At 42.4% G+C, this 25,359-nt stretch overlaps 1 protein-coding gene across 1 annotated transcript in view; it reads right to left on the bottom strand.

The window, feature by feature from the left end:
* LOC138299846 (broad substrate specificity ATP-binding cassette transporter ABCG2-like) overlaps nucleotides 1-25,359 on the bottom strand; it is a 322,474-nt gene that overhangs the window by 163,827 nt on the left and 133,288 nt on the right. Inside the window, exons 7-9 of the mRNA XM_069238476.1 lie at nucleotides 12,576-12,727; nucleotides 9,292-9,396; nucleotides 1,801-2,048 (exon numbers count right to left, since the gene is read on the bottom strand). Coding sequence (XP_069094577.1) covers nucleotides 1,801-2,048; nucleotides 9,292-9,396; nucleotides 12,576-12,727 — 505 coding nt within the window. The remainder of the gene's footprint in view (nucleotides 1-1,800; nucleotides 2,049-9,291; nucleotides 9,397-12,575; nucleotides 12,728-25,359) is intronic.

Genomic DNA, 25,359 nt, shown 5'->3' on the forward strand with positions numbered 1-25,359 from the left:
TCTTCCTGGAATCTTGCAAGCCAAATCTGAGGACCCACCCCAGAGGAAGACCTTAAATAGCCCTGAAAGAGGTATTGGTCACCTAGCCAAGTGACCAACTTGCAGGAGGGGGCTCTGATGTCATCTGCCTGACCTGGCCACTCAGATGCTCCCAGAGGCCCTTGCCCACCTTGGATTCAAGATAGCAGAATCCGGGGACCCTCTGGAGGACCTCTGGGCACTACCCCTGGGGTGGTGATGGACAGGGAGTGGTCACTTCCCTTTCCATTGTCCAGTTTCATGCCAGAACAGGGACTGTGGGTCCCTGAACCTGTGTAGACTAGTTTATGCACGGAGGGCACCAAATGTGCCCTTCAAAGCAAACCAGTGGCTTGGGGAGGCTACCCCTCCCAAGCCATGTAACATCTATTTCCAAAGGGAGAGAGTGCTATCCCTCCCTTCAAAACGAAATCCTTTGTTCTGCCTTCCTGGGCTTGAGCTGTTCAAGCAGCAGGAGGGCAGAAACCTGTCTGAGGGGTGGCTTTAGCTTGGGCTGCCCGGAAAACCCCAGAAGGCTGGTAGGAGCAATGCTGGGGGTCCTCTAAGGAGCCCCCAGAGTGCATGGAATCATACTTCCAATACCGGCAACAGTATTGGGGTATGATTCCGAATTGTTTGATACCAAACATTCCTAGGTTTGGAGCTACCATTATGTAGCTGGAAATTGGTAGTGACCTATGTCCACAGTGCACGCACTGAATGGTGTCCCTGCACTCACGAAGTCCAGGAAAATGAAACTGGAGTTTGTGGGGGCACCTCTGCTAGTACAGGGTTGCCCTCATACACAGGTACTTGCACCCAGCCCTCTGGGCTAGGACAGCCTACTATAGGGGTGACTTACAGAGACCTGGTGCAGAGACCTGTAGTGAAAAGGGTGCATGCATCCTTTCACGCAGACTGCAATGGCAGGCCTTCAGATACCCCCTGCATGGGCTCCCCATGGGTGGCATAATACATTCTGCAGCCCATGGGGATCCCCTGGTACCCCAATGCCCTGAGTACCTGGGTACCATATACTAGGGACTTACATGGGGGCACCAGTATGCCAAATGTGGGTTGTATGTGGTTCTAGTAACCAAGTTTAAAGGGAGAGAACATAGTCACTGGGGTCCTGGCAGGATCCCAGTGAACACAGTCAAACACACTGGCAAACAGGCAAAAAAGAGGCTACTTTCCTACACCTAGTATTAATTATTATTAGGATTAAACCCAAGTGTAAATGGTGTATGGTCGAGCGGGAGTATTGTATTGTTATAAGGAGAAACGATTAGGCCAACAGAGCTTCTGCCTTTCCCTCCGCTCTACCAAGCTGCTTCTTTACTACAATTTGGAAAAAAGCAAAGAGAGAGACAGGGGCTTCTGTCTTTCTATTTCTGTATGGGACTTACAGCAAGAGGTGTAGGCGAATGAATGCAGAAGCCTTCTTTCTTTTTCTATGACCAGTGCCACTGCCCATTCCACTCCAGTGCAAAATCTTTACAGATCTTGTGAAGAGGCAGAGGAACAACAGAGGCTGTAAAATAATGTTAATCACGACATACTTACGCCAATGCTTACAGCTCGCAATCTCCCCATTGTTTACAATGTTTAATTTTTTTTTCTTTAAAAGTTTCAAGATAAACATACAATATAGCAATATACCATATATAAAGATCTGGCTCTTTCCTTGTAGTCGAGTTAAAGGCATCTAACTGTTGTTCTGAAGAAACAAGTTCAACCAGTATAAGGCATACTTTACAAAAAAAGACCCAGTAAGTTTACCTGAGCTACTGAAGCTTGTGGGTTGCCCATCAAATTTTTGACTGTCCGTTTAGACACCCACTTCAGCTGATGAAAGAATGATGTGGTGTACGTTATCTGTCTAGTAAATATATTTGTTTTCACTTTTTCTCCCACGTCCATCTTCTCTAATCCAGCTTTGACTTCATGGAAAAACTTAGTGTTCTGATAACACTCTGCTAATTTCTCGACAACCGTCCTGTCACCAGCTTCCTTCTTTTCAGTAGCATCTTTGGGTGAAAGCAAAAAAAGAAACATTTTTAATTTTAACCTGGTATAGCAGTCACAGAACAGCCTGTACACCAAATGGTGCATTGAAATAGTCATCAGTATTTCAAACTTTGAAAAACATATTACAAAGCTTCCCCCGGGTGCAAAGTAATGTTGAAATCTAACATATTGCATGCTCAAAGTAGTTATAATTCTCTATTGAAAAGGGTAGCACCCAAAATTTTGGACAGTGTGTAATCTTAGTGCCATTCATATGTGGCTTGTCAATCACCTTAGGTGAAACTGTAGGACTTAAAACATGCCATGCTTTGCAGCACAACCTTCAGTCTACCACTCTCTAAAATGTATCTGATATGCAGGCAAATTAAGAGTCAGCATTAGTCTGTGAATATTCATTAGCTTCAGATACCACATTTCTCAAATCTGTGTCCAGAAAGCATCACTTAAAATGACAATAGTTTATTGTTCTAGCGACCTTAAATTGAGGGCTGTGGTGGTGGTAGTGGTGGGTGCACCCTACTAGTTGAAAGACAAGCTGATGCTTCTCTCCCATTTGTGACCCCAAGATTGAGTGCCTTTTTTTAGAATTAAATGGCAACCAACTTTACACTCACATTTTCACACTCACAACTATGAGTTACTTAGAGTTTGGAGGATAATGAATCTTCTCCCCTATTTAAAGTGAATACATGGTTAGACACCAAGGGCCCGATTACGATCTTGGGGGATGAGATACTTCGGCACAAACGTGATGGATAGCCCGTCTGTCGTATTACAAGTTCCATTATATCCTATGGAACTTGTCAAACAGCGGGCAGGATATCCGTCACATTTGTGATGGAGTATCCCATCTGTCAAGGTCATAATGAGGCCCTAAAAACCTGATTCGCAATGGTATTTGTAGTAAAGTTATGACTACGAAGTCTCCAGACTCAGGGCAGAATCTCTGCACAACAGTTCTCAGTGAAAAGGTTCCGCCTCAAGTTTAGAGACTCCGCAGTTGTTACTTTACTACACGTAAAATACCTTTGTGAATCAGGCCCTGTGTCGGGACGAATGGACAACCTTACTATGCTGCATCTGCCAAATTCCAAATGAACCCCTTAATCATTATCTTTTGCGGTATTCACCCATATAAAATACTTATGCAGTTAATCATTATTTTTTGCTGGAATTCACCCACATAAAATACTTAGGCAGTTGAAACTACTGCTTTTTCCAAACAGTCTGCCAGAAGGAAATGCGATCAAGCACAACCAGTGTTTTTATCATTAAACTGAGAAGCTCTTCAAACTTCAGGCACTGAAATTCAAGAATCTTGAGCAGAGCTTTGGCCACTGGATAGGTGAAAAGACTCAGACTGGCTGCTGAAAAACAGAAAAGTTATCATTGTCTCAGATTGTCTGTTTTGCACATCAGATGAATGCTACTGCTGAGTCACTACATCATAAATCCTCTCTGCAATGGAGTAGAGTGGCACTCTCAACTATTATTATTGAAGTCTTCCCAGAATCAGGAACGGATTTATCTTTGAATGAAAAAGTTGGCACAACTGGGTCGAGGACCAACTATCATTTGGGTTGAAGAGTAAACCAGTTGTATCTCTCAGTCTGTGTCTAAAGTGAGGAAATGCTTTTTGAAGGCTTAGAAGGTTTTTATCGGCCGAATGTGTATCAGGTTTTGTGAACAAGGTAATTTAGTAGTTTTTAGAGATAATCGTTGTGAGGTGACATTTCTTGGAGATTCTTTTATTCACTTTTAGAATGTTCACTGGTAAATATTAATACGGGGGCCAATACACAAAGGCATTCATGAGTACATGAAGTACTACTACACAATACTACTTCTCATACTCATAAAATGCACAAAGGCATGTATTAGTATGGGAATTAGTAGTCCTGTAGAAGTGTTTCACATCCTGATGAATGGTTTTGTGAAGTGGACCCAATAGCGTTATTTACCAGTGGAGGGGCTAACAGAGAATAACCAATCTTCCTGGGAGTCAGAAGTACTCCTGTACTACTACTTGGCATACTCTTGCATGCCTTTGTAAATATGTCCAACTGTGGAATATAGACATGTATGAAAAATGTTTTCCATGTCTTCCAAAAGAGGCAGCATTAGAAAAGGAAGCCAACAAAACCAAAACATGTTTCTATATGGTTGGCTTAAAGGTTACGAGCACACATAAAAGCATTTATGAGCATCAAAGCAGTGCTACTTCATGCATTACAAAAGCCTTTGTAAACTGTCCCCTTTGTTTCCAAATAGTAGAGCAGCTGTCTTGAAGTTTGCTATTGAAAACAGCAGTCACGGATACTAATGTGATGCCATTGAATAATGGTTTACAATTCACCTTAAGCAGTTTATCTGTTCTCAAGGGTGAACTGTTCACTCCAGGCGTATGAGGCCTGAAGTACGAAGGAAAACACAACTGAAATATAGGTCATAGACATCTCTTGACATCAGATGAGAGAGTCATTCTGATTATTTTCTTCAATCCATTTTAATGAATAATGAGTTGCATATAAAAAATAAACTGTAAAAGAATAAGGATCCTTGAAAAAGAAACTGGTGATGGAAATAAATTTGGGAGTAGGAAGTGCATTCTCCTATGTCATAGGTATGTTCTTCCTGAAGGTGTATCTTTTGTAGCCCCACATTAAGATGGGCTTACTCTGAGTGAAGAAATGCCATTTCTGAGGCCTGACATTTTTAGTTATTAGACTTAATCATTCATTGATGCGTCTATAAACAGTGTTATTATAAGAAGGTTGCTATACAAACTGAAATTGGTTCACATTTATTTCAGTCATCTTTAACTACAATTGAGGGATTCCAGTGTACTCTGTCGGGCGTACAAGGCTGGCAACGCTGGGAGAGTATGATAGATCATGTGATGATTTTCCCAGAAAGCAACAATATTCTAGATTTGAATCTCACCACACATTCCTTTGACTTTTCTGTGTCCCAATTTACCCCTTTATCATGGTTAGCCCATAAGAGCATACAATACGCAATTAATTTGTTAAGAATGAGCTTTCTTTGCTGGAGTTATATTAAAACAAATAGACAGACCGATTAATAGATCAATAGACCGATAGATAATTATTATTAATGGGATCCTTAGTTTAGGATTCTAAGCTTTTAAACGTGGGGTGATATACAGATTCTTTTCCATGAAGCAACCCACTTGAAATTAATAGGTTGCCATCAAAATAGTTAGGGCCCTATTCACAAATGTAGATTTACTACTAATAAATGCACTATTGTACTTTTAGGTAATTTTACTACTTTTGGCTATTCATAAAATCAGAGTGTAAAGTTACTCAAATGCGTGGTCTTGGATGTCTCCACCCTCTGAAACAGGGGATGGAGCAAAATGTACAGTGCAAAGCTAAAACTACCAAAAAGAGGAATACTGTGTCCCGCACCATACATAGCCAACCACTGATATAGTAATGCCCTCTGATAGAAAATAATGGAGATAGAGACTTAAAATAGAACCCAAAAGGAAATAATGCCAAATTAAATGATTTGAAAAACTGAAAAATATAAATGAATATAATTTAAATTTATCCTATGGCTTACTATAGTGGGAGGCTTGCATCGGTGGCAGAGATCACCCCATGGTAAGGGATAGGTAAAAGTACAAATGTTTATTGCACTTGAAAAAATTTGTAAAAATAGTTTTGTGTTTAAAAATAATGTAAACTAATTTTATATGTTTTAAATGTAGAAGAAAATAAAAAATGCTACAGTATTATTAACAATGTTAATTTAAAATGTCACTATTATGAATATTTTAAATTAAGTGACAATTATTTTTCAAAGTTTAAAATAAAAGGAAAAGTAATCACCACCTAAAGAAAATATATATAGTTTTTATTTTTTTATCAACATTTATTAAAAGTGATGTAAAGATTCATGAAAAGTTATCTAATTATATTTTAATAAAAATGAATTTTACTTCCATTTTTAAATTTAAAAAATGGCTATTAATTAATTTTAAAATAAAATAATACATATTTTTTAGTTTTTAATACTAAATTGAATATATTTATATTTTAACAAGGGCAAATAATTTAATGTACGTTAACAATATTTCCGATGGGGTTTTATTTTAAGTCCCTCACTCAATTATTTTTTATGCCAGGATGTTGCAATCAATCAAGCAATCATAGTATTTGTAAAGTGCGGCTTATCACCTCAGGGGGTATCCAGTAGCTTAAGGTTGTCGGCGTGTGTCCGAGCTCCTCAAGGAGCCAATGTCTTGCGTTTTGTTTCTATAGTCGAGGAGGGTGTGTGAGGTGAGAAGGTGGGGGGTGGAGAATTCATTCCAATTCTTGCCAGCTAGGTAGGAGAAGGAGCGCCCTCTGCAGGGGCTATGTCGGACTCTCGAGACATGGGCAAGAGATGTCGAGCGGAGCTCCCTGGTTTTGCAGTACAAGTAGTTAATCATTTGTGGTGCTGGACTTATTCCAGCCCTGGGTTAGGTAACACTAAGGCCCATATTTATACTTTTTGACACAGTCAAAAATTTTACCGTCGGCTAACGCCATTCCTACACGCCATGTGGGCGCCTTATTTAAGGAATGACTTTAGACTGGTCAGAGTAAAAAAAAATGACTCAAACCAGGCAGCGCCGGCGTAGGGGAAAACGGGGGTTGTGCGTCAAAAAATGGTGCAAGTCAGGTTTGTGGCAAAAATCATGCCTCAAACCGGACTTGCGCCATGTTTTTGACACACAACTCCCATTGAAATGACTCCTGTCTTAGCAAAGACGAGAGTCATGCCCCCTTGCCGAATGGCCATGCCCAGGGGACTTCTGTCCCCTGGTCATGGTCATTGGGCACAGTGGCATGTAGGGGGGCCCAAATTAGGCCCCCCATGCCACTTTAAAAAAATAAAAACAAATACTTACCTCAACTTACCGGTACTTACCTGGGATGGGTCCCCCCATCCATGGGTGTCCTCCAGGGGTGGGCGAGGGGGCAGGGGTTGTCCCTGGGGGGCAGGGGAGGGCACCTCTGGACTCCTTCCATGGTCAGAGACCATGGAAGTGATCCCACAGGTACCTTAACGCCTGCCCTGACCCAGGCGTTAAAAAAATGGCGCACATCAGGCTGTGCGCCGTTTTTTAAGGCCTGCCCTCTCCTGTGCGTCAAAATGACGCAAGAGTATAAATAAGGCGCACAGGCCTTAAAGTCATTTTTTGGGCGGGAACAACTACCTTGCTTGTCATTAACGCAAGGCAGTTTCCCGCATCCAAAAAATGACTCACACTGAGGAATTTTGACGTCCACGGGCTCCGGCGTCAAAGTTTAAATATGGTGCACGGTTTGCACTGAATGTGCGTCAAAATGTTTGACGCACATTCAGCGCAAACAGAGTATAAATATGCCCCTAAGTACTATTTGGGTAGGGTTGTTGTTGGATGTAGTAACATTAAAAGTGCCGTTTGTAAATATCAATGGGCTTACTCTTTTGCAAATTGGTCACTTCCCTCCCGAAGCCCCTTCCTAGCCCTTTCTAAACCCATACTTGGTTCTCCCTGAAACCTCTCCCATTTAGTAGTAGGGGGCACCACTTTTTCCAGCCACTCCCTCAGGTTCCTCCCTCCTTGACTACGAAGTAGTATACAAACATGCGTGGCAATCTCCCCACAGAATAGATAGGAGAGGTCGTGGTGAAGATTTACACTCGTAGGTTTGTGAATTTCATTTTGTAGTAAGTACTACTACTGAAGAACTACTATACATACTACAAAAAACAATTGTGGAATTGGGCCCTTAGGATTGAACAGTAAGGGGTAAGTGCTCTCTCCTTTAGGTTCCTTTTAAAGGGTACCTCTGAGAAATTAGTATTTCTTTTAGATCATATTGATCATTGTCTCATCAAAGGTAACCAGACAGTCCTACTTCATTAACTGCAACACCCTCAGTTCCCTAGATATCTAAGGGATGGGGAAGTGTTGCCATACAGCTGATACATTTTGACAAAGGAAAGGTCATCATATGAAAGAAAAGGGGAGAGAAAGAAGTTATTCTCTGTAATCTTTACGAAGGACATGAAGTTAGTGTGTGTACTGGTGAGAGGAAAGTCTCCTGCGTGCTCGGAACTGCACCTGTTTTAGAAACTGACTGGGCCTGGTTAGCTAGAACACTGAAGGCAGGCAGTGGAACTTAATTAAGCTATTAGTGTGCAAATAATATAATAGTTATCTATAAAATATTTAGGCTCCTTGGGCACTTTTGTAACTGAGACAAGATAGTTTCTGTAATAAAACTTATCCTTAATGCATGAAGAAACCTAATCACCGTCACATTCGAATACCAGAATTTAGTGGGGATTTCAGAATTAACTGTTCTTTTTATGGACATCCCCACATTCAAATTACTCAATGAAGGCTTGAAACAGCATCATACTTCATACTGAACCAAACATGCTTTCTAAAATATCATTCTGCAACTTTAGTGCAGCTTTAAAAGTGACTTTCCAGTCTGACCGTGACTTTGGTAACAGCTTCAGTTCCTTTTATTTAAGGTAGGTCATGTTTACATGTGGAGTTATCTTTCTAACTCAAACATACAAGAAGAGCATACTAGGGTGCAGGAAAGGGCAGATGGGTCACCGAGTGGGTATCTACATGACGACGTACAATATCCAACAACAAGAAAGTAATAGAAAGCGTTGATGGATTACTGGCAAAATATGCAATTCATGGAAACACCTTCTGTGAAGATCAGCTAGGATATCAGATCCTATGTTGTTTCCTCTCGTTCAAATCCTTATGGAAAACAGGACGTATAGTTATATGACAGGCTGGTCTGACCACACAACACATTCTTTATTTCCAGCTACACATTTTGTGGTCTTTTATTCCGCAAGTGCTTAGAGTGGAGAGAGCAGGATGTGTGTGTGTGTGTGTGTGGAAATCTACGTAATTAAAATGTTGTGTAGAATATTTGTCTGCTAAGGAAAGCGGAAAGCTATATATTTTTTGTCAAAATACAATTCTGAATACTGCAAACATTTTTTTCAACAAAAAATTTAAACATCAAATTAAATTTCTACTTTATTCGTAAAGGTATGAAAACAATATTTTCATGTATTTAAAATCAAGCAAACCAACTATATTTCTTCCACGATACTAACTGAAGGTAACTGATGTATGCAATGCCACAAAGTGACTAAGACTAACCTATATATGCAAATAAAATATAAACAACAAAAACACACCTAACTCTTCATACTCTGCATTATTTAATGCCACAGCCGTTGAGTCCCCATTGATGATATCCAGAAAAAAGTCTGCTGGATTGTTGTATGGCTCACATTCATACCCTGGAGGAAAGAAAATGTTTGCACAATGTATAAATTCTTCAAAGAAAACACATATATGCAGAAAATGTCTGAAACGAATCATCTGGACTTAAGTGAATACTTGTTCTTGCAATGATTAATAATACAAATTAAGCTAATCAAGAAGCCTTGGACAATAACTGTGGACACATATTGTGCATCATTCCGTGGGTCACAGTAGTGGAATGGTACAGCTACACAAGAAAAGTTCTGTTACAGCTTTGTGCGACATCTTGCAGGTTCAGTACTACCTCCCATTTCAGGGTCCTCCTAAAGGTGACTAAGTATTAATACTGCATGCTTTACTCAGTTCAGAGCTGCAATAGTCAAAACAAACTGCAGCTTCCATGCATAAATGGTGCAAAGTCCTAATTGTTCCTGAATCAAGACTACTGGTACGCCCCTAATGAGGGCCACACCATCAGACTGCTGTGATGGGCTTGACTCCTAGCATTGTTTTATAAAGTAACTTTCCATTCAAGAGAGAGTTCTTATTTTAATTCACTCAATTACAATCAATTAGGTTTCAATCAAGTGCCTGATTCACAAGATATTTTAGAACAGTGGTTCCCAACCTGTGGTCCAGGGACCCCTGGGGGTCCGCGAAGCCACTTCAGGGTGTCCGCGACTGCTTAGAAAATTAAACAATATTAACATATATGGTCCCTAGCTTTCAGTAAGGACTCAGTTGGGGGGTCCCTGGATTCCAGTAATGATTCAGTGGGGGTCCCCGGATTCCAGTAATGAAAAAGTGGGGGGTCCACAGAAGTCAAAAGGTTGGGAACCACTGTTTTAGATTAAGGGCCAGAGAACGCATAGACTACTGCAACAAACAGTTGTAGGAAAAAGTGTTCGTGTTTTGCATCTTGAAAGTTTGTTGGGTTAATAGTCTTCAAAAAGAAGTGCTGTGTTTTGTTGCAAGATAGTTTACCAGATTTCTAAATCTCCACAAATACCCCGAAAGGTGTCCTTGTGCTAAGTAAACACAGAGAATTAAGAGTCCGAATCAAAGTACATTGATAGAGATATCAACCAACTGGCGATCAGCTTGATAAGTCGTAATTATTAGAAATCCAGGTCCTCAAAGGCTTCCTAAGCCTTAGTAAACACAGGGCAAGACGTAACGGACCAGCCAGCTGATTCAATGAGCTTTGCTGCCTCATCAAAAAGGCTTTGCCACCTGAGCAGGCCCGTTTAAATCTGTGCACAACCAGCAGTTGCACTCTAGAGAACTTCAGACAGCATGGTGGTGTACAATTGCAAAACATCTGGATCAAGTACTCGGGACCACTGGGACGAACTGCTTTAAATACAAGGTAAAGGGGGTTACCCTATTTTTCACTGGTAGCCAATGCAGGTATTGTAAGGCCTTAGAGGTTGGAGAAAAATGAGGGAGTTCATAGCCAATTTGGCTGCTGCATTTTGTATTCTCTAGAGTTTTTTAAGAACCCCTTTATCTAGCCCCAGAAATAAAAGATTGAAGTAGTCTAGGCAACGTAATATAGTCCCCTAGATCATCACACGGTGAGCTGACTTATGCAGAAAGGGTACAATCTTCCTGAGCAGCTTAAGGAGGAAAAACACATTAATGCAAGTGTTTTATATGTCTTGCCAGGGAAAGTTCCAGTAGGAAAACTGTCTGGGACCTATCGGTCAGGTAGAATCTAGATCCCCTCCAATGCCTTTCCTCTGCATTTCTGTAGCTTCGTCTGAAGGATAGAATGAAATACCATGTCAAATGCCACAGACAGATCTAATATACCAAGGCCTAACCTTAACTGAACTGAATCAAGTACTTGTTCACTGGCCAGCTACTTAGACAGGAGATGTTTCGCCATTATCGTCCTAGAAACAGCAACAGAGAGATTGGTTGATAATCTGTAAGAATGTCAGGATCCATGTAAGCCTTGTTATAAAGAACACCACCAGCCCTGTTTTTCCATCGCCCTGGAGCACATCCACTCTGCAGCAAGTTATTACAGTTCTCGGGTAGTAACGGACTGTGGGCATCATGTGCCACTTTCCATTGAGAGGGGTGGGACAGAGGATCCAGTGGAGACTCTGATTTTAGGGCAGCCATGATTGCAGTCAAGTTGTCAGGATTGATGGCTCCCATTTTTCTAGGCAGAACATGGTTGTGAAACCTGTAAGGTCAACAACATATCAAATTTGGACACTTAGCTGACAGACTTGTGGGAGGCTATTCCAGAAGAAAAATGGAAGAAAGTGGTAGCTAATCTCCAAGAGATCTAATGACCAAAACACCTGACTCCATGCAATATTACAGTACAGAAATCATTAGACTCCAGTAAAAGCGATTCCTATTTGGCTTACAAAACAATGACAGAAGCAGGTCTTGTAACAGTGGTGAAAGCACTAGTGTCCATATGACTCTAGTGGGTGAAGTGCTAACATTTTGGACAAAAACATTTGAAAGAGATAATTCTGTCATTAAGGGTTATCTCGAACAGCCAAAAATCTATAGCAGTTTTACGCCTTCTCCCTTCTCAGTTGAGGTTCTGAAGCAAATGAGAGAGTTTGGGATCAAGGCCTTGATGGCATACAAAGCAATAATCCCGAGACAGTGGTAATTGAAGCACAGATTAAGTTGTCAGCTAGTGGTCCGTGAATATGAACAAGTGAATAACTTATGTTTTAAAAACAAACATTTGTTTTAAAAGTCATAATAACATCTGTGATGCTTTCAATAAATTATATTACAGAATGTGCGACGACAGAGGAAGTATGTTTGTAATGACAGAGTGAGTCAGGTTTGTCTTTTTCTTCCTTTTTATCCTCACTGCACTCAGCATAAGTGAAATCTGAGACAGGTTTTACAGATTTGTTTGGTCTACTTGGTAGTAGAAATTAATAAATGTTTAAGATGCAAAATAACCTGGGGGATGCTTTGAGAGGTATAAATAAAATCTGCATGCATATATTATGCCCGAGTTTACACTTGATAGCAGTACTGTATGTGATGAAACAAGTGAAATAAAAATAACCTTTTTGATATTCAGTATGTATAATTAATGAATGTCAATGCATGTTTGCTTACTGAAGTAAGACTAGGTTTTGGAATCATGTGCAAAATGTTCTTTGTGATCTTTCATTAAATAACATACAGAGACTCCTGAGACAGATCAATAAATTGTACATACCAATAGACATAAAATATGATAAAGCTTCATTAGACGGGCCATGGTACATCATTTTTCCACTAGCGAGCAATGTTAGCTTGTCAAACAATTTGAAGATGGAATAACGTGGCTGGTGAATGGAGAAGATGATATTCTTTCCTTGGCGAGACATTCTAAAAGTAAACAAAGAAATAAAACACCAACAACTAGACATGGTTTAATCTTTTTCACTTGCATTCATAGAATAAGGAAGGTTAATGCCCAGCTTCCTCGCTTCTATGTTGGATCAACCACCGTAAGTGGACTGTTTTAAATTCAGACTTTTCAAAAGACAACTGAAGGACGGATAGATTTAACAACTAGGGTTCCGGAACCAGACTGCTTCGACTTAAAACAATCCGCTGTTTCTATGATTTTCCACAGCTGCACTCTCGGCTTTCTACTAGAGGCTCTCCTGAAACCCAAACTGTGTAATGTAGAAGTGTTTGTTGATGCTGAGATTTCCACGAGTGTCTTTAATGGTAATGCTGGCCATGTTGGGGCAGATATCTGCGCCTTTTGGCCAGACTTAGGCAGTTCCATACATTGATGTTAACACTTTTTTTTTATAATTGAGGATATGATTTTAGAGTTCCTTCTCTATAATTAGTTTTACCAATATCTATTTTGTTTACTAACATTTTTTTCTAAGTTATGATAAACAGTTCCCAAATATATTTGAAGTGGAAATTAACTAAAGAGAAAACTGAGGTCCAGGATAAGTCTTTGCTCCCGCAGCGTTGCAAAGTGTCCCCGATTTCTTTGGTTTTCCAAAGGGAAGCGAAGTCAGAGCATCCATCTATTTGGTTTCCATTTGGTCTCCCCATGTTTCATTTATGAATATATGTGATTCATCCACACTATCAGTGATTTCAGAAGTGGCTTAAATGTAAAAGTGTTCATTCAAAGGGAAAATTATACTTTCCGTATTACTAACAGCAACGGAGTTTCTACAAACAGTTAATTCATCTTAAGGTGATACTGTAATTAATTTGATTATCTTTGTAAGGACTCTTCGTGTCACCTTTCACCTGTACTCAAGCCCTCTAATCATCTTCAGAGTATTATACAGAGACGATGTACCAAAAAACACGGTCAGAGAACAGTTGCCCACAATTCAAGACATTGGAATATGATTTAAAACATTCATCCTTTCCTGATTTGATGAAACAAGAAAAATGACTTTGTGAGGCCTATTGCTATTCCCAAGGACAAGAAAAGTTACAAAAAATACAGACCTTTTATTTATGATGCAAATTTGCCACCTATTTTCTGTTTTAATTAATAATCTTAGTCTATTTGATTATCAGGATAATTGATATTACGTTAATGTGTTATGAGATGGCGTATTATTCATACATTAGCAGGATTCCTCGTGCAGATTATCAAAGTGGGTTCTGCTCCATGTGGAAAAGGCAATTTTCCCAAATTTATCTGTGTAGCCTCAATCTCAGTTCTATTTACCAAAATATAAATGTTGCTTATTAATTATAAAGGCTCACTACCATTGGCTATTCTGAAGTATGTTTCAGAAGATCTTGTTCTTTTGCCAAAACCTTTTTTACCATTTCCTCTTTAAAAGGAAAGTGGCCCTATGATGGGAATTTGAGCTGGTTTCCCCCCTTTGTAGAGATATGTGTATTCACCAACACCTCACCCTTTCATTTAGCAATATATTCAGGTATACATACAGAATTAAAATTTGAAACCAGTCAGCCATAAGTGAGTTCTCCCATAGACAAAGCTGACTGATTAAAAAAAAAACGATGAATACATAAAACATGGCTTTTTAAATAGTCTTTAAAGAAAAACGTTGCTGGAGATATATATTACTAGCGTAACGGAAAAAAGATTTATCTTAGTGTTGGAAATGGCCCTTTTTGCAGGGTTATCCCCAAACTTTTTGCCTTCTTCCTCCTATTTTTTTAGGTCTGTTTTGCTGGTTTATTGTCTCTGCGCACTTTACCACTGCTAATCAGTGCTAAGTGCAAGTGCTCCCTATAGAAATTGTACTGTTGATTGGTTTATCCATGATTGGCATATTTGATTTACTAGTAAAGTGCACTAGAGGTGCCCAGGGCCTGTAAATCAAATGCTACTAGTGGAGCTGCTGCACTGGTTGTGCCACCCACATTAGTAGCCCTGTAATCATGACTCAAACCTGCCATTGCAGTGTCTGTGTGTGCAGTTTTAAACTGCCAATTAGACTTGGCAAGTGTACCCACTTGCCAGGCTCAACCTTCCCTTTTACTACATGTAAGGCACCCCTAAGTTAGGCCCTAGGTAGCCCCATGGGCAGGGTGTAGTGTATGTAGGTAGGACATATATTTATGTGTTTTATACGTCCTAACAGTGAAACACTGCCAAATTCGGTTTTCACTGTGCAAGGCCTATCTCTCTCATAGGTTAACATGGGGGCTGCCTTTAAATATCCTTAAAGCGCCGATTCTCTTTGACAGCAGATAAAAATGTGGAGTTTAGGGTCTCTGAACTCACAATTTAAAAATACATCTTTTAGTGAAGATGGTTTCTGGATTGTTAGTTTGAAAATGCCACTTTTAGAAAGTAGGCATTTTCTTGCTTAATCCATTCTGTGACTCTGCCTGTTTGTGGATTCCCCGTCTGGGTCAGTTTGACAGTTGGGCTGTTCACACCTCTCCTCTAGACAGTGACACAAAGGGGGCTTGGGTGTAGCCTGCATATCTTGATTAGCCATCTGTGCTGGAGGCGAGGGGAGGAGTGGTCACTCACACCTGAAAGGACTGTGCCTGCCCTCACACAATGCTGTCTCTGACCCCCTGGTGAGTGTCTGGGGCCTGGCCTGGACAAGGAAGGATCTTGCAAACGCTTGAGACTTTGCTTTGAAGTTTGCCAACTTCAAAGGCAGAACTGGGTATAAGAAGAAGATCCAAAACCCCAGACGTTTAGAATCTTTCTGGAATCAAGAGGAACCTCTGCCCAGGAGAAGAGCTTAAGAGCTGAAGGAGGAGTACTGTCCCTTTGCTGTGTTGCTTTGCTGGACTGGCCTGCAGTTGCTGCTTCTGCCTGAAAAGAGTGCAAAGTGTGAACTTTGCTGTGTGTCCTGCTTGAGAAAATTCTCCAAGGGCTTGGAGTAGGGCTTGCCTCCTGTTGGAAGTCTCAGGGACACCAAAGACTTCAGTTTCCTCGACCTGCAGCACTGGGAATTGTGTGTTTTGTGCTGTTCAAGAGGAGAACCCACAGTAACGCGCCAGCGACGCCGCTGGCCTGCACCGTGACCTGCCGACGCCACACGGACCGCATTGCCCTGCTTCGCACCGCGACCCTGGTCTCACCAACACAGTCATCAGACGACTTCACTGAGCTGCTGCTTGCACCACGACCTGTGGGTCCCGCACTCCGGCATCGTCTGCTCACACCGCAGCCTGGGCATCCCCGACGCCGCCGCTCCTGCTGACACCGGCGCTGCTTCCTGCACCGTGGCCTGTGGACACCGCTCGTGAGGTAAACAAAGCACTGTCCCGCGCCGCAGCCCCGGTTCACTGATGCCAGCACCATTGACCCCTGTGTCATCACCAACCATCCTGCCTGCACCGTGGCCTGTGGACACCGCTCGTGAGGGTCACAAAGCACCGTCACGTCCCGCACCGATGGCTTGGACCTACCGACGACAGCGCTTCAGCAATGACTCCGCCGCTGCCTGCACGTGACCTGTGGACACCGCACATCACACCGCCCCACTTCACACCGCAGCCCTGGTCTCACCGACGCTGCTGGACGCCGTCACCAAGCCACTGCCTGCACCGTGACCTGTGGACACCGCACGTCGCATCGTCCCGCTTCGCAGTGCAGCCCCGACGCCATCCACACTGGCGCACCTGACTTCATCAGCCTGGAGTTCGATCTGCAATGCGTGTGACCTTAAGGGCCTGACGACTCCTGCACCGACTCCGGAACCGACACCGCAACATCAGTGACCCCGTTCTCTGGAGCTCACCGCAAGGATCACGACACCCTGCAAATCCAAGGTACTGTTTGCGGGTCTTCCCGACACCGTAGCTGGCCCGCAACGCTGCAGCCGGCCTGAACTGTTGGTTTTGTTGATCACGACGCCGTGATAGCCCCAGGTGGACCTATCAACTTCAAGGAACTGTAGTTTTGAGTAAATCTTATTTATATTTTTCTTACTGTATGTTGGATTTTTATCGCATTCGGTCTTGTTTTATATAGATAAATATTGGCTATTTTTCTAAAACTGGTGTGGTGTCCGTTTGTAGTATTTTCACTTATTAGTGTGTGTTATGTGCAAATGTTTTACACATTGCTTCTGAGATAAGCCTGACTGCTCGTGCCAAGCTACCAAGGGGCTGAGCAGGGGTTATCTGAGCGGGTATCTCCCTTATCCTGACTAGAGCGAGGGTCCCTACTTGGACAAGGTGCAAACTGACTGCCAACTAGAGACCCCATTTGTAACACTTAGGATAACAAACAGACATCACTGAAGATATTGTGTTGTAGCACCACTGATTATGTTTATAAGCAGAGTGATTCCCTAAAACTAATTAAATGAAATAAAGGTTGTTGTTAATGTTTGATCAGTGCAATCAAATCCCCTTGAATTATCTTTAATTGTTAACGTGTCGTGTCACTTTAATCTCTGCTGTAGATAAAAAGCTCCTAAACTACTATCAGCAACCTTCCACTTTAAATAATTATTGACATAATAAAGAAATAATTATCATTCATTTATTTGCTTTACTGTTTAATAAGTAGTCTTTATTAAGCACTATACATTACAAATTGCTATCTCAAAGGACTTTGGTTTCATATAAGAAACCAATCTGTTGGGCTTCAGGAAATGAAGATGGTATGTAATATAATGTGTCACTCACAGAGGTGTGCCAGAGGCAGTGGCACCCTGAGTGGCTCCAAAAATGTGAAAACCTTTGAGTAAGACAACAGGATACAGCCTTCGGTGCATGCTGGCAGGGATGTGTAGGAAGTAGATTGAGGTGATCCATACAGAACAATGGAATAATGGGCTTAGACTTTAGTAGAGGCCAAAACGTATACTGAGCAGAAGGTTATCAGGGTGATTCTGAACACTAGGGAACTTATTTAGAAGTTGGCGGTCGGGTTGCTTAGTCACAAATTACAAGGAATCCTACTCGCCTTTTTACAAATACCATAGGATAAAATGCACTTGTATAAAGTGGACAAAATATCTCTCACATTGTGATTTAGTAACCTATCTGCCAAAAACTAAATCGGGCTCTTGGTCTTTTTCTAGACTCAGGAGAAACACATGTATTCTTCAAAGCATGGTGCCCTGAAGATGGAAACATATTTTTACATTTGGAGATCAAATAGCTAAGGTTGCAGCAAGCGATCTAAGATGGACGGTAGGACTGTGAATATAGTTAAGTGACCTGCAACTTCTCTATTAAGAAACAATGCAATCTCTATTTAATCAACAGCTCAATGGCCCGATCTCAGGGTAAGTGTGATGCAGTGATTGTGCTTTAAAAACGCCAATGAGCTGAGCTGCATGATTTCAAAACATTAAAAGCATGATAGTGTAGTACTGAGGGTTGAATCCACATTCTTGGCAAATATCAATAAAACAGCGACATAATACTGAATCAAAGAAAAAGAAAGACAGATTGTACAATTCAGAAATGTTTGTCAAAAGTTGAAAAACTTTGCAACAAAATAAATCAGTCACACAAGGTGAATAATAAAGCTCTAAACTCATCATTCACACTCCTCTACAGTACAAGGTCTAATATGGAATGCTTTAAAAATGGGGATAATATATATGTGCCATAATTTCTTGCAAAAAGCAGAAATGAATAAAATGCAAGGTTGATTCCAGCATAGAAAAAAATTCACTTTTCATCTTCAGTAATGAGCTAAATATGTCAAGTAATAGAAAGAGGACCTACGTAGTTTCTTAGACAACATAATAGTCTGCAAATGCCAGACTTTAAAACTAGGAACATATAACCTGCATTGCAAACAGATACATGTTATAAAAGATTTTACTAATAAGAGTCTTGGCTCGCTATCTGTTACTCCGTGATTGAAACTACTGTGTATTCCCTGTGGATATAATGAGGGCCTTTGTAAATGATTTAAACTTCCTACAGAATTATAGCCCTTTTCAGCTCCCACCTTTACACCATTGTTATCCTGTAATTTGTTTGGGTGGTGTATTTTTAGTCTGTAGTTTTCTAGACCGATGTAGTTTAAATAAGTGTGTGCTTCTATCACAGTAATAGCAAAATAAAAGCTAACTTCCAACTCTCCACTAAATTCATATGGAAGAAGCAGAGCAATTCCATGAACTTGAGATGAACTGGTAAAACCTACAATTTGTCAAAAGTAAAAAACCTGCTGTTAGCCCGAACATCCTTGGATGGTCTTCCCTGAAACTTTTTGTCTACTTACCTCCAATTTTGCTTTCGTTGATCTTAGAACTCTATGCACTTTAGCACTGGCTAGCAGTGGACTCTGAAATTACACACATGTATGAAACAGTGAATTGAATAGGTAGGAGGAGAACCAGTAAAGGACATTGACAGTGAATCCTTTTCAAGCCTCCAGCAATGTGACGGAGCGAGCTAATCAACAGAGTCTAAAGCTACACAGTGGTCGGGGTATAGGAGGAAAGGTTAATGGTCTATAGTTAGACCTTCTAATGTTATACCTTTTAATTATGTAATGGACCCAATTTTGGCTGGGTACTGCTTAGGACCCGATTTTCTAGCTTATTAGTGAATTGCATTCTTGCACACGAAGAGTTGGTCATGTCAGTCCCCTACTGAAGAAACCTGCAATTGATATGGTGGGGATCTCAAAAAATTTCATCTTGACTCAGGTCTTGGTGAAGTTATACAAATCTGTGTATCACAATAATTTACACAACATATCACTGATAGTGATCTATTTGATGAGATTAAACTGGATTTCCAACAGGACACTACTGCCCTTCTTCCGTCAGTCGATGTCACACTGAACATTTTAGCGTTTTTGTCCTTCCTGACTACTCCTGCATCTGATACAGCAAACCATCTGGATCTGAAAATAACTCTCTAAAAGTAGTCAAACTCTACAATGGTTGAAGACTGGATTAGTTACACCACCTGAAACTCAATCCCTTGAAACCTGTGTATTTCCTTATCATCACATTGATTGTACCATTTTGAGTCTAGATTCACTTGAGTGGTGTCTTTAATTAAACCTGCCATCTGTGACAGTGCAAACTCCTTATGCGTCATCCTTGGTAAAATACACCATCTTTAAGCACAAAGTAATGTAATTGACAGGAGTTCACTTTTTTTGAACAACAATTTCCTTGTCTGTTTATCTCAGAACATGACCTCAAAACTCTTATTCATTATCTTGTGTTGCCATGGAGTGATTATGGTAACTATGACTGGGCTTCCTAAAGTGCATCTCAATTACTTGATGGCAGTGTTAAATGCAGTGGCACGCTTTGTCACTGGAACTAAGTACCTAGCAATTTTAATTCTTGCTAATACTGCTCCAATGGCTCCCTTGGAATCAAGGGCACTTCCCAAGATGAACTGTTTCACCTACAATCTTTTATTTACCTCCACTCACTGAACCAATGAATTGAAACTGAAAGCGTTTGGAGGGCTCAGATCGGTAAGAAATTTTAAAACTCTTCGCTTACAGCTCTCAGTTTCAAAAGATGAGCACAGCACGGCGGGATCCTTTTTGGACAATGTGACTAGAATTTACAATTCTCTTCCCAGGTATCACATCCATCTGCTCCTCTGTCTCTTGGAACACGTTGAAGCCTATTCCCTCCCAAAGGCACTATCTGTCTTGCCCCTTCTGGTTTTTGTTTTTTATTTGCTTGCCTTCTTTTCCGACTATCTTAAAATTAACTTCCCACTTGTTGCTTTCCTCTTGTAACACTACAAGAAAGGAAATCCCAAACAAATTAAGCACAAAAATGACTCACGATTTGAAAGAGATTAAAGAAGATAACCCTATTATCAAGAAAAATGTTTTACAGGTCCCCCTTCACTCTTATGCGTACGAAAATGTTGATGTTTTGGAAATCTGTTTAATAATTTGTCACTTTTCTAATAGTATGCTGAATTTTGGAGCTGCATCCCTCTTTCCCACTTTTATCAACATCATCTGTAGCATAATTTATTATTATGAGGAACCCATATCCCTGGGGGGCATGGCCAGCAGCTGATGCAGCAGCACGTCTAGTGTGGAGCTCTGGGGCCGCGAACCGGGCCCGAACAGTATATCACCAACAAATAAAGCCCAGTCGCAAATGGAACAAACGGTTCTGCTGTCGGAGCGCCAGCAGCATATGGCGGAACCGCTGCAGACCTGAACTGCTGGGGAAATCGGGAGAATTTGTTCCGATCTCTTCGCGGCCGTCGAGTCTCAAGATGGCGGCAGCGCCCGAATGATGTTTCGGCTGGGGCGGTGAGGTGAAGAGGGGGGACCAAGCCCCCCGCTTGGGCGGTGATCCAGCGCCGATCTCAGGAACTGCCCCCCCAGTTAATAGCGGACCTCTTGCCTGTTGCGGACGGCGGCAACAAGTCACGGTGAGAGCGCAAGCCGAGGGACTTAAGGGTGCGAACGAGGAACGGAGGGGGCCTACTAACTGATAGTATCAGCGGAGGGCGATTTACTCCCCAACAGGAGGCTCCAGGGCAGTGGTGGGTCACGAGCAGGGGGGGTGCCCCATCCAGTGAAGTGCGTACTGGCAGCGACTCGAGAGGAATACACCAGGGAACCGGCACACAATCACCCATACTGATTCGCTCCACTTGGAGAGGAGCAATCAGAAGATTCTCTGCACCCCTGGAGGGGGGGTAACACAGGCTGATTAACCAGCACTAGAGGGTTCACTGGTGCGGCGAAGGCGACGTACTTGCTGGTCCCTCCCCCCGTCCGCCTGAACCCATTGTCTACTTCTTTGCTGCCCTGCCGCCCACAGAGCCACAACATGCCGGAGGAGGCAGTGAGTTGTGACCAACTTCTACAGTGACTTGAAGTTTGCGTCATCTGTAGGTGGTGGTGATCACCAGAGCCAGCCGAAGGAACTGTCGGACGATTCTACTTCGAGGTGGACCAATCAAATTGCGCGAGCAAACTTTTTTCATCTCCGTCCTGCTTCCCTAGTCCAACAATGGGGAAGCCCAAAAAACGAGAACACCATCAAGATGGCACCTCTTCTACCAGACCGCTTGAGCAATCCCAATCTGTGGGCCCACAAGAGGGCCAGGAACCACAGGTGGCGACTTTAGACACCGTTCTCCCCACCATTAAAGAGTCCCACGAAGCGCTTGAACGCAAAATAGACAACCTAACAATAGACCTTTCACTGTTGCGGGACGACCATCGGAAATTAGCTGAAAGAGTGGGAACGAACTAAAAAAATATTACCCTGATGACCGCAACGCTGAAATCCACATCTTCAGAGCTAAAGGAACTCACATCAAGGGTCAAAACACTGGAAAGAAGGGCAGAAGATGCTGAAAACCGGGCCCGTCGGAGTAACCTTAGGCTAGTTGGCATACCAGAAAGAGCGGAATCACCAGCAATCAACATGGAATCTTTCCTGGAGCAGTGGCTTTGAGGTGCGGTGGCACCTGAGGGCCTCTCGGCGTTCTTTGCGGTGGAGAGAGCCCCCCCCTCCCGGAACCAGACCGAGAATAATAGTGGCAAAACTGTTACACTATAAAGACAGAGACCACATACTAACTCAATCTCGCTTACGAGGTGAGGTCTTATATGAGAACCGGAAAATCATGATATTTCCTGACTTCACCAGGGAAACGCATGCGCAAAGGGCCTCCTTCAATAAACCTAAGCGGGTCTTGCGCGAGAATGGTATAAAATACGCGATGCTCTTCCCGGCCAAGCTCAGAGTAGAGTATAACAATACAACACACTTCTTTCTATCTCCGCAATCAGTGGAAGACTGGCTGGAATCCCTGAACTTGACCAAACCGGCCCTCAACCCTCGATCCTTCCGCACGCCCGGAAGGAAGCGCAGTAGATCTAGGAAATAGATTACTGAGGCAGCCCCTCCAAGACATCAATCGCTACAGGAGATGAGGGAGGCCATAAACACTGCGGCGACACTGAGCGGAGGGATCCCTCCACTATCCCCAGCCTCTAGTAATGTCTCAGAAATTGACTTGTGCAGCGGGGGTTCCTCGGGGTCTTCGCGGGACACCCTCGTCAGCCTACACCCAGTGACCCCGAGAACAGCAGATGAGATTATCTAAATTTTCCCTGAATGAACGAAAAACTTAATGAACACTGATTTGAGTTTTGCGATACTATTACATGAATCAGATGAAGGAGACTCCGAACCTGATCTCAATGAAGCCTCTCAAATACACTTCACTGGGCAGCAGAAGTAACACAGATGGGCCCGGGGAACGGCCTGGAGCGACGGCTCTCGGCCCTTGGCACGCCACCCACCTATAGGACACTAACTAAGACTGTTAATATGGTTTGGACGGGGAGAGTTATAGATACCGGTCCTGGGGAGTGGGAGTTGGGAATTGAGTTAGTTAGTTTAGTTTTGGGGGTACTAAATGCACAAATAGGCAATGATCCAAGCAATTCTCGATTTTTTTTAAAGTTTGACTTCTGTCCACATCACACCACCAATATAGATCATGACCACACAATATAAAATGATAACCTGGAATGTTAGAGGCCTAAATAATATGTCCAAATGGTACAAAGTGCACAATTACCTTAAATGAAGGGGTATTCACATTGCTATCTTACAGGAAACACACCTAGTAGAACAAGAAGTTAATGCCCTGAAAAAAAGAGGAAGAGGCCAAATCTTTGCCACTACTTACTCAGCGTTTGCAAGGGGAGTGTTATTGTGGATCCGTCCCGGGGTGCCCTTACAGGTGCTACACAAGATCATAGACAAGGATGGGAAGTATGTAATAATCACAGGGAGATTGGAAGGAAGGAAGAGAGATAGCCCTCATTGGAATATACGCTCCGAATCAAGATCAAGGGAAATTCTTCGACAGGATATCACGTGATATAGACCCACTCATGACAGGCCCAAAAATAATCGGGGGTGACTTTAATTGCATAGCTAACATTGATCTGGATAGATCACATCCACCTCTCTCACAATCCCCGATCTGTAAAACTGCCCTACTATTCAAAAGTTGGCAACTACACTGGCACCTCAAAGACTGCTGGAGACAACTCAACCCATACATTCGAGATTACTCATATTATTCAACTGTACATGCTTTACATGTTAGGCTTGACACCTTCTTGGTATCACCAGAAGTGCACAATGCGGTATTGACAGCTGAATATCTTAGTCGCACCATATCGGACCACAACCCCCTGATGCTCTCATTAGCTTGGAGTGGGGAGAGACCCTCAATACCAACTTGGCGTTTGAGGGCGGATACTCTGGAAGACGAAGCATTTCAACAATTCTTGCATAAAAACATTGATAACTTCTTTAAACAAAACGCAGGGACTGCCTCCTCCAGATCCACTGAGTGGGAAACGTTCAAAGTAGTCACCAGGGGTCAATGTATTAGCGAAAATATGGGAGTCCGGAAAGTATTGGAAATGGAACTCAAACGGCGCGAGGGCTCCCTCAGAGATCTCGAGCGTAATCACCCTACGCAACCTGATCTGTCTCCTTTACTGCTCGAAACTAGAAATAAGTAGCTGAGGAGAATATCAGGCTGTCTTGCTTCGATTATAAACTTTATTTAAGCAGACAACACGCAGAGGGGGATAAGTCAGGAGCCCTATTAGCCTGGCTTGTCAGGCCCCATACGCAACAAATGGTCGTGGTGGAGATTTAAGACACCCCAGGTCATAGTGTCTACGGGAAGAGGGAGATAAATACGAGCTTCTTTAACTACTACTCAGCATTGTATGCACCCCCTGTTGATATAATAACTTAGGCCCAGATACAAGAGTTAGAAGCCCTCGCCCTCCCTAAATTGGGGGCTGAGGACTGTTCGACTCTGGCGACGCCCATCTCGGTCGCAGAAATCAAATCGGCAATTCAAAGCATGGCAAGAGGCAAAGTGCAGGGGGCGGACGGACTTCCAGTGGAGTTTTATCTCAGATTCCAGGATTTACTAGCTCCACAACTTTGCATTCTATACGCAGAAGCATAGAATAATAATAGCCTACCCCAATCGACCTCTGAAGCCATAATGATTCCATTATTGGAATCCCGATAAACCCCCCAATGATGTCCGATCGTACCGTCCGTTATCCATGCTCAACCTTGATTATAAAATACTTAGCAGGGTACTGGCGGACAGGCTGTTACCTCATATGACCTTGCTGATCCATCGGGATCAGTTGGGTTTTATCCCATCACGTAGCACTGCTCAAAATATCAGACGGCTGCTCTCAGTCCTCCACAACATACCGCTAACAACACCACATGCAGCGATCATATCGGTGGACATCGAGAAAGCCTTTGATAGCTTGAGATGGGCCTATCTGGAGCAGGTCATGCTACAGATGGGACTTGGAGAGGGCTTCGTCCGTTGGACAAGACTTCTATACACCAACCCCACAGCACGAGTGCGAATGGGTTGCACTGTGTCTGATTCTTTCCCCATAGGAAGATGTACCAGGCAGGGCTGCCCATTATCACCCCTTCTTTTTGCAGTGGCAGTAGAACCACTTGCCCAAATGGCCAGAGTCCAAGGATACTATGAGGGTATTTTGATTAATCACTGGACACATCATATTGCTC

This window comes from Pleurodeles waltl, chromosome 1_2 (assembly GCF_031143425.1).
Source record: "Pleurodeles waltl isolate 20211129_DDA chromosome 1_2, aPleWal1.hap1.20221129, whole genome shotgun sequence".
Lineage (NCBI taxonomy): Eukaryota > Metazoa > Chordata > Amphibia > Caudata > Salamandridae > Pleurodeles > Pleurodeles waltl.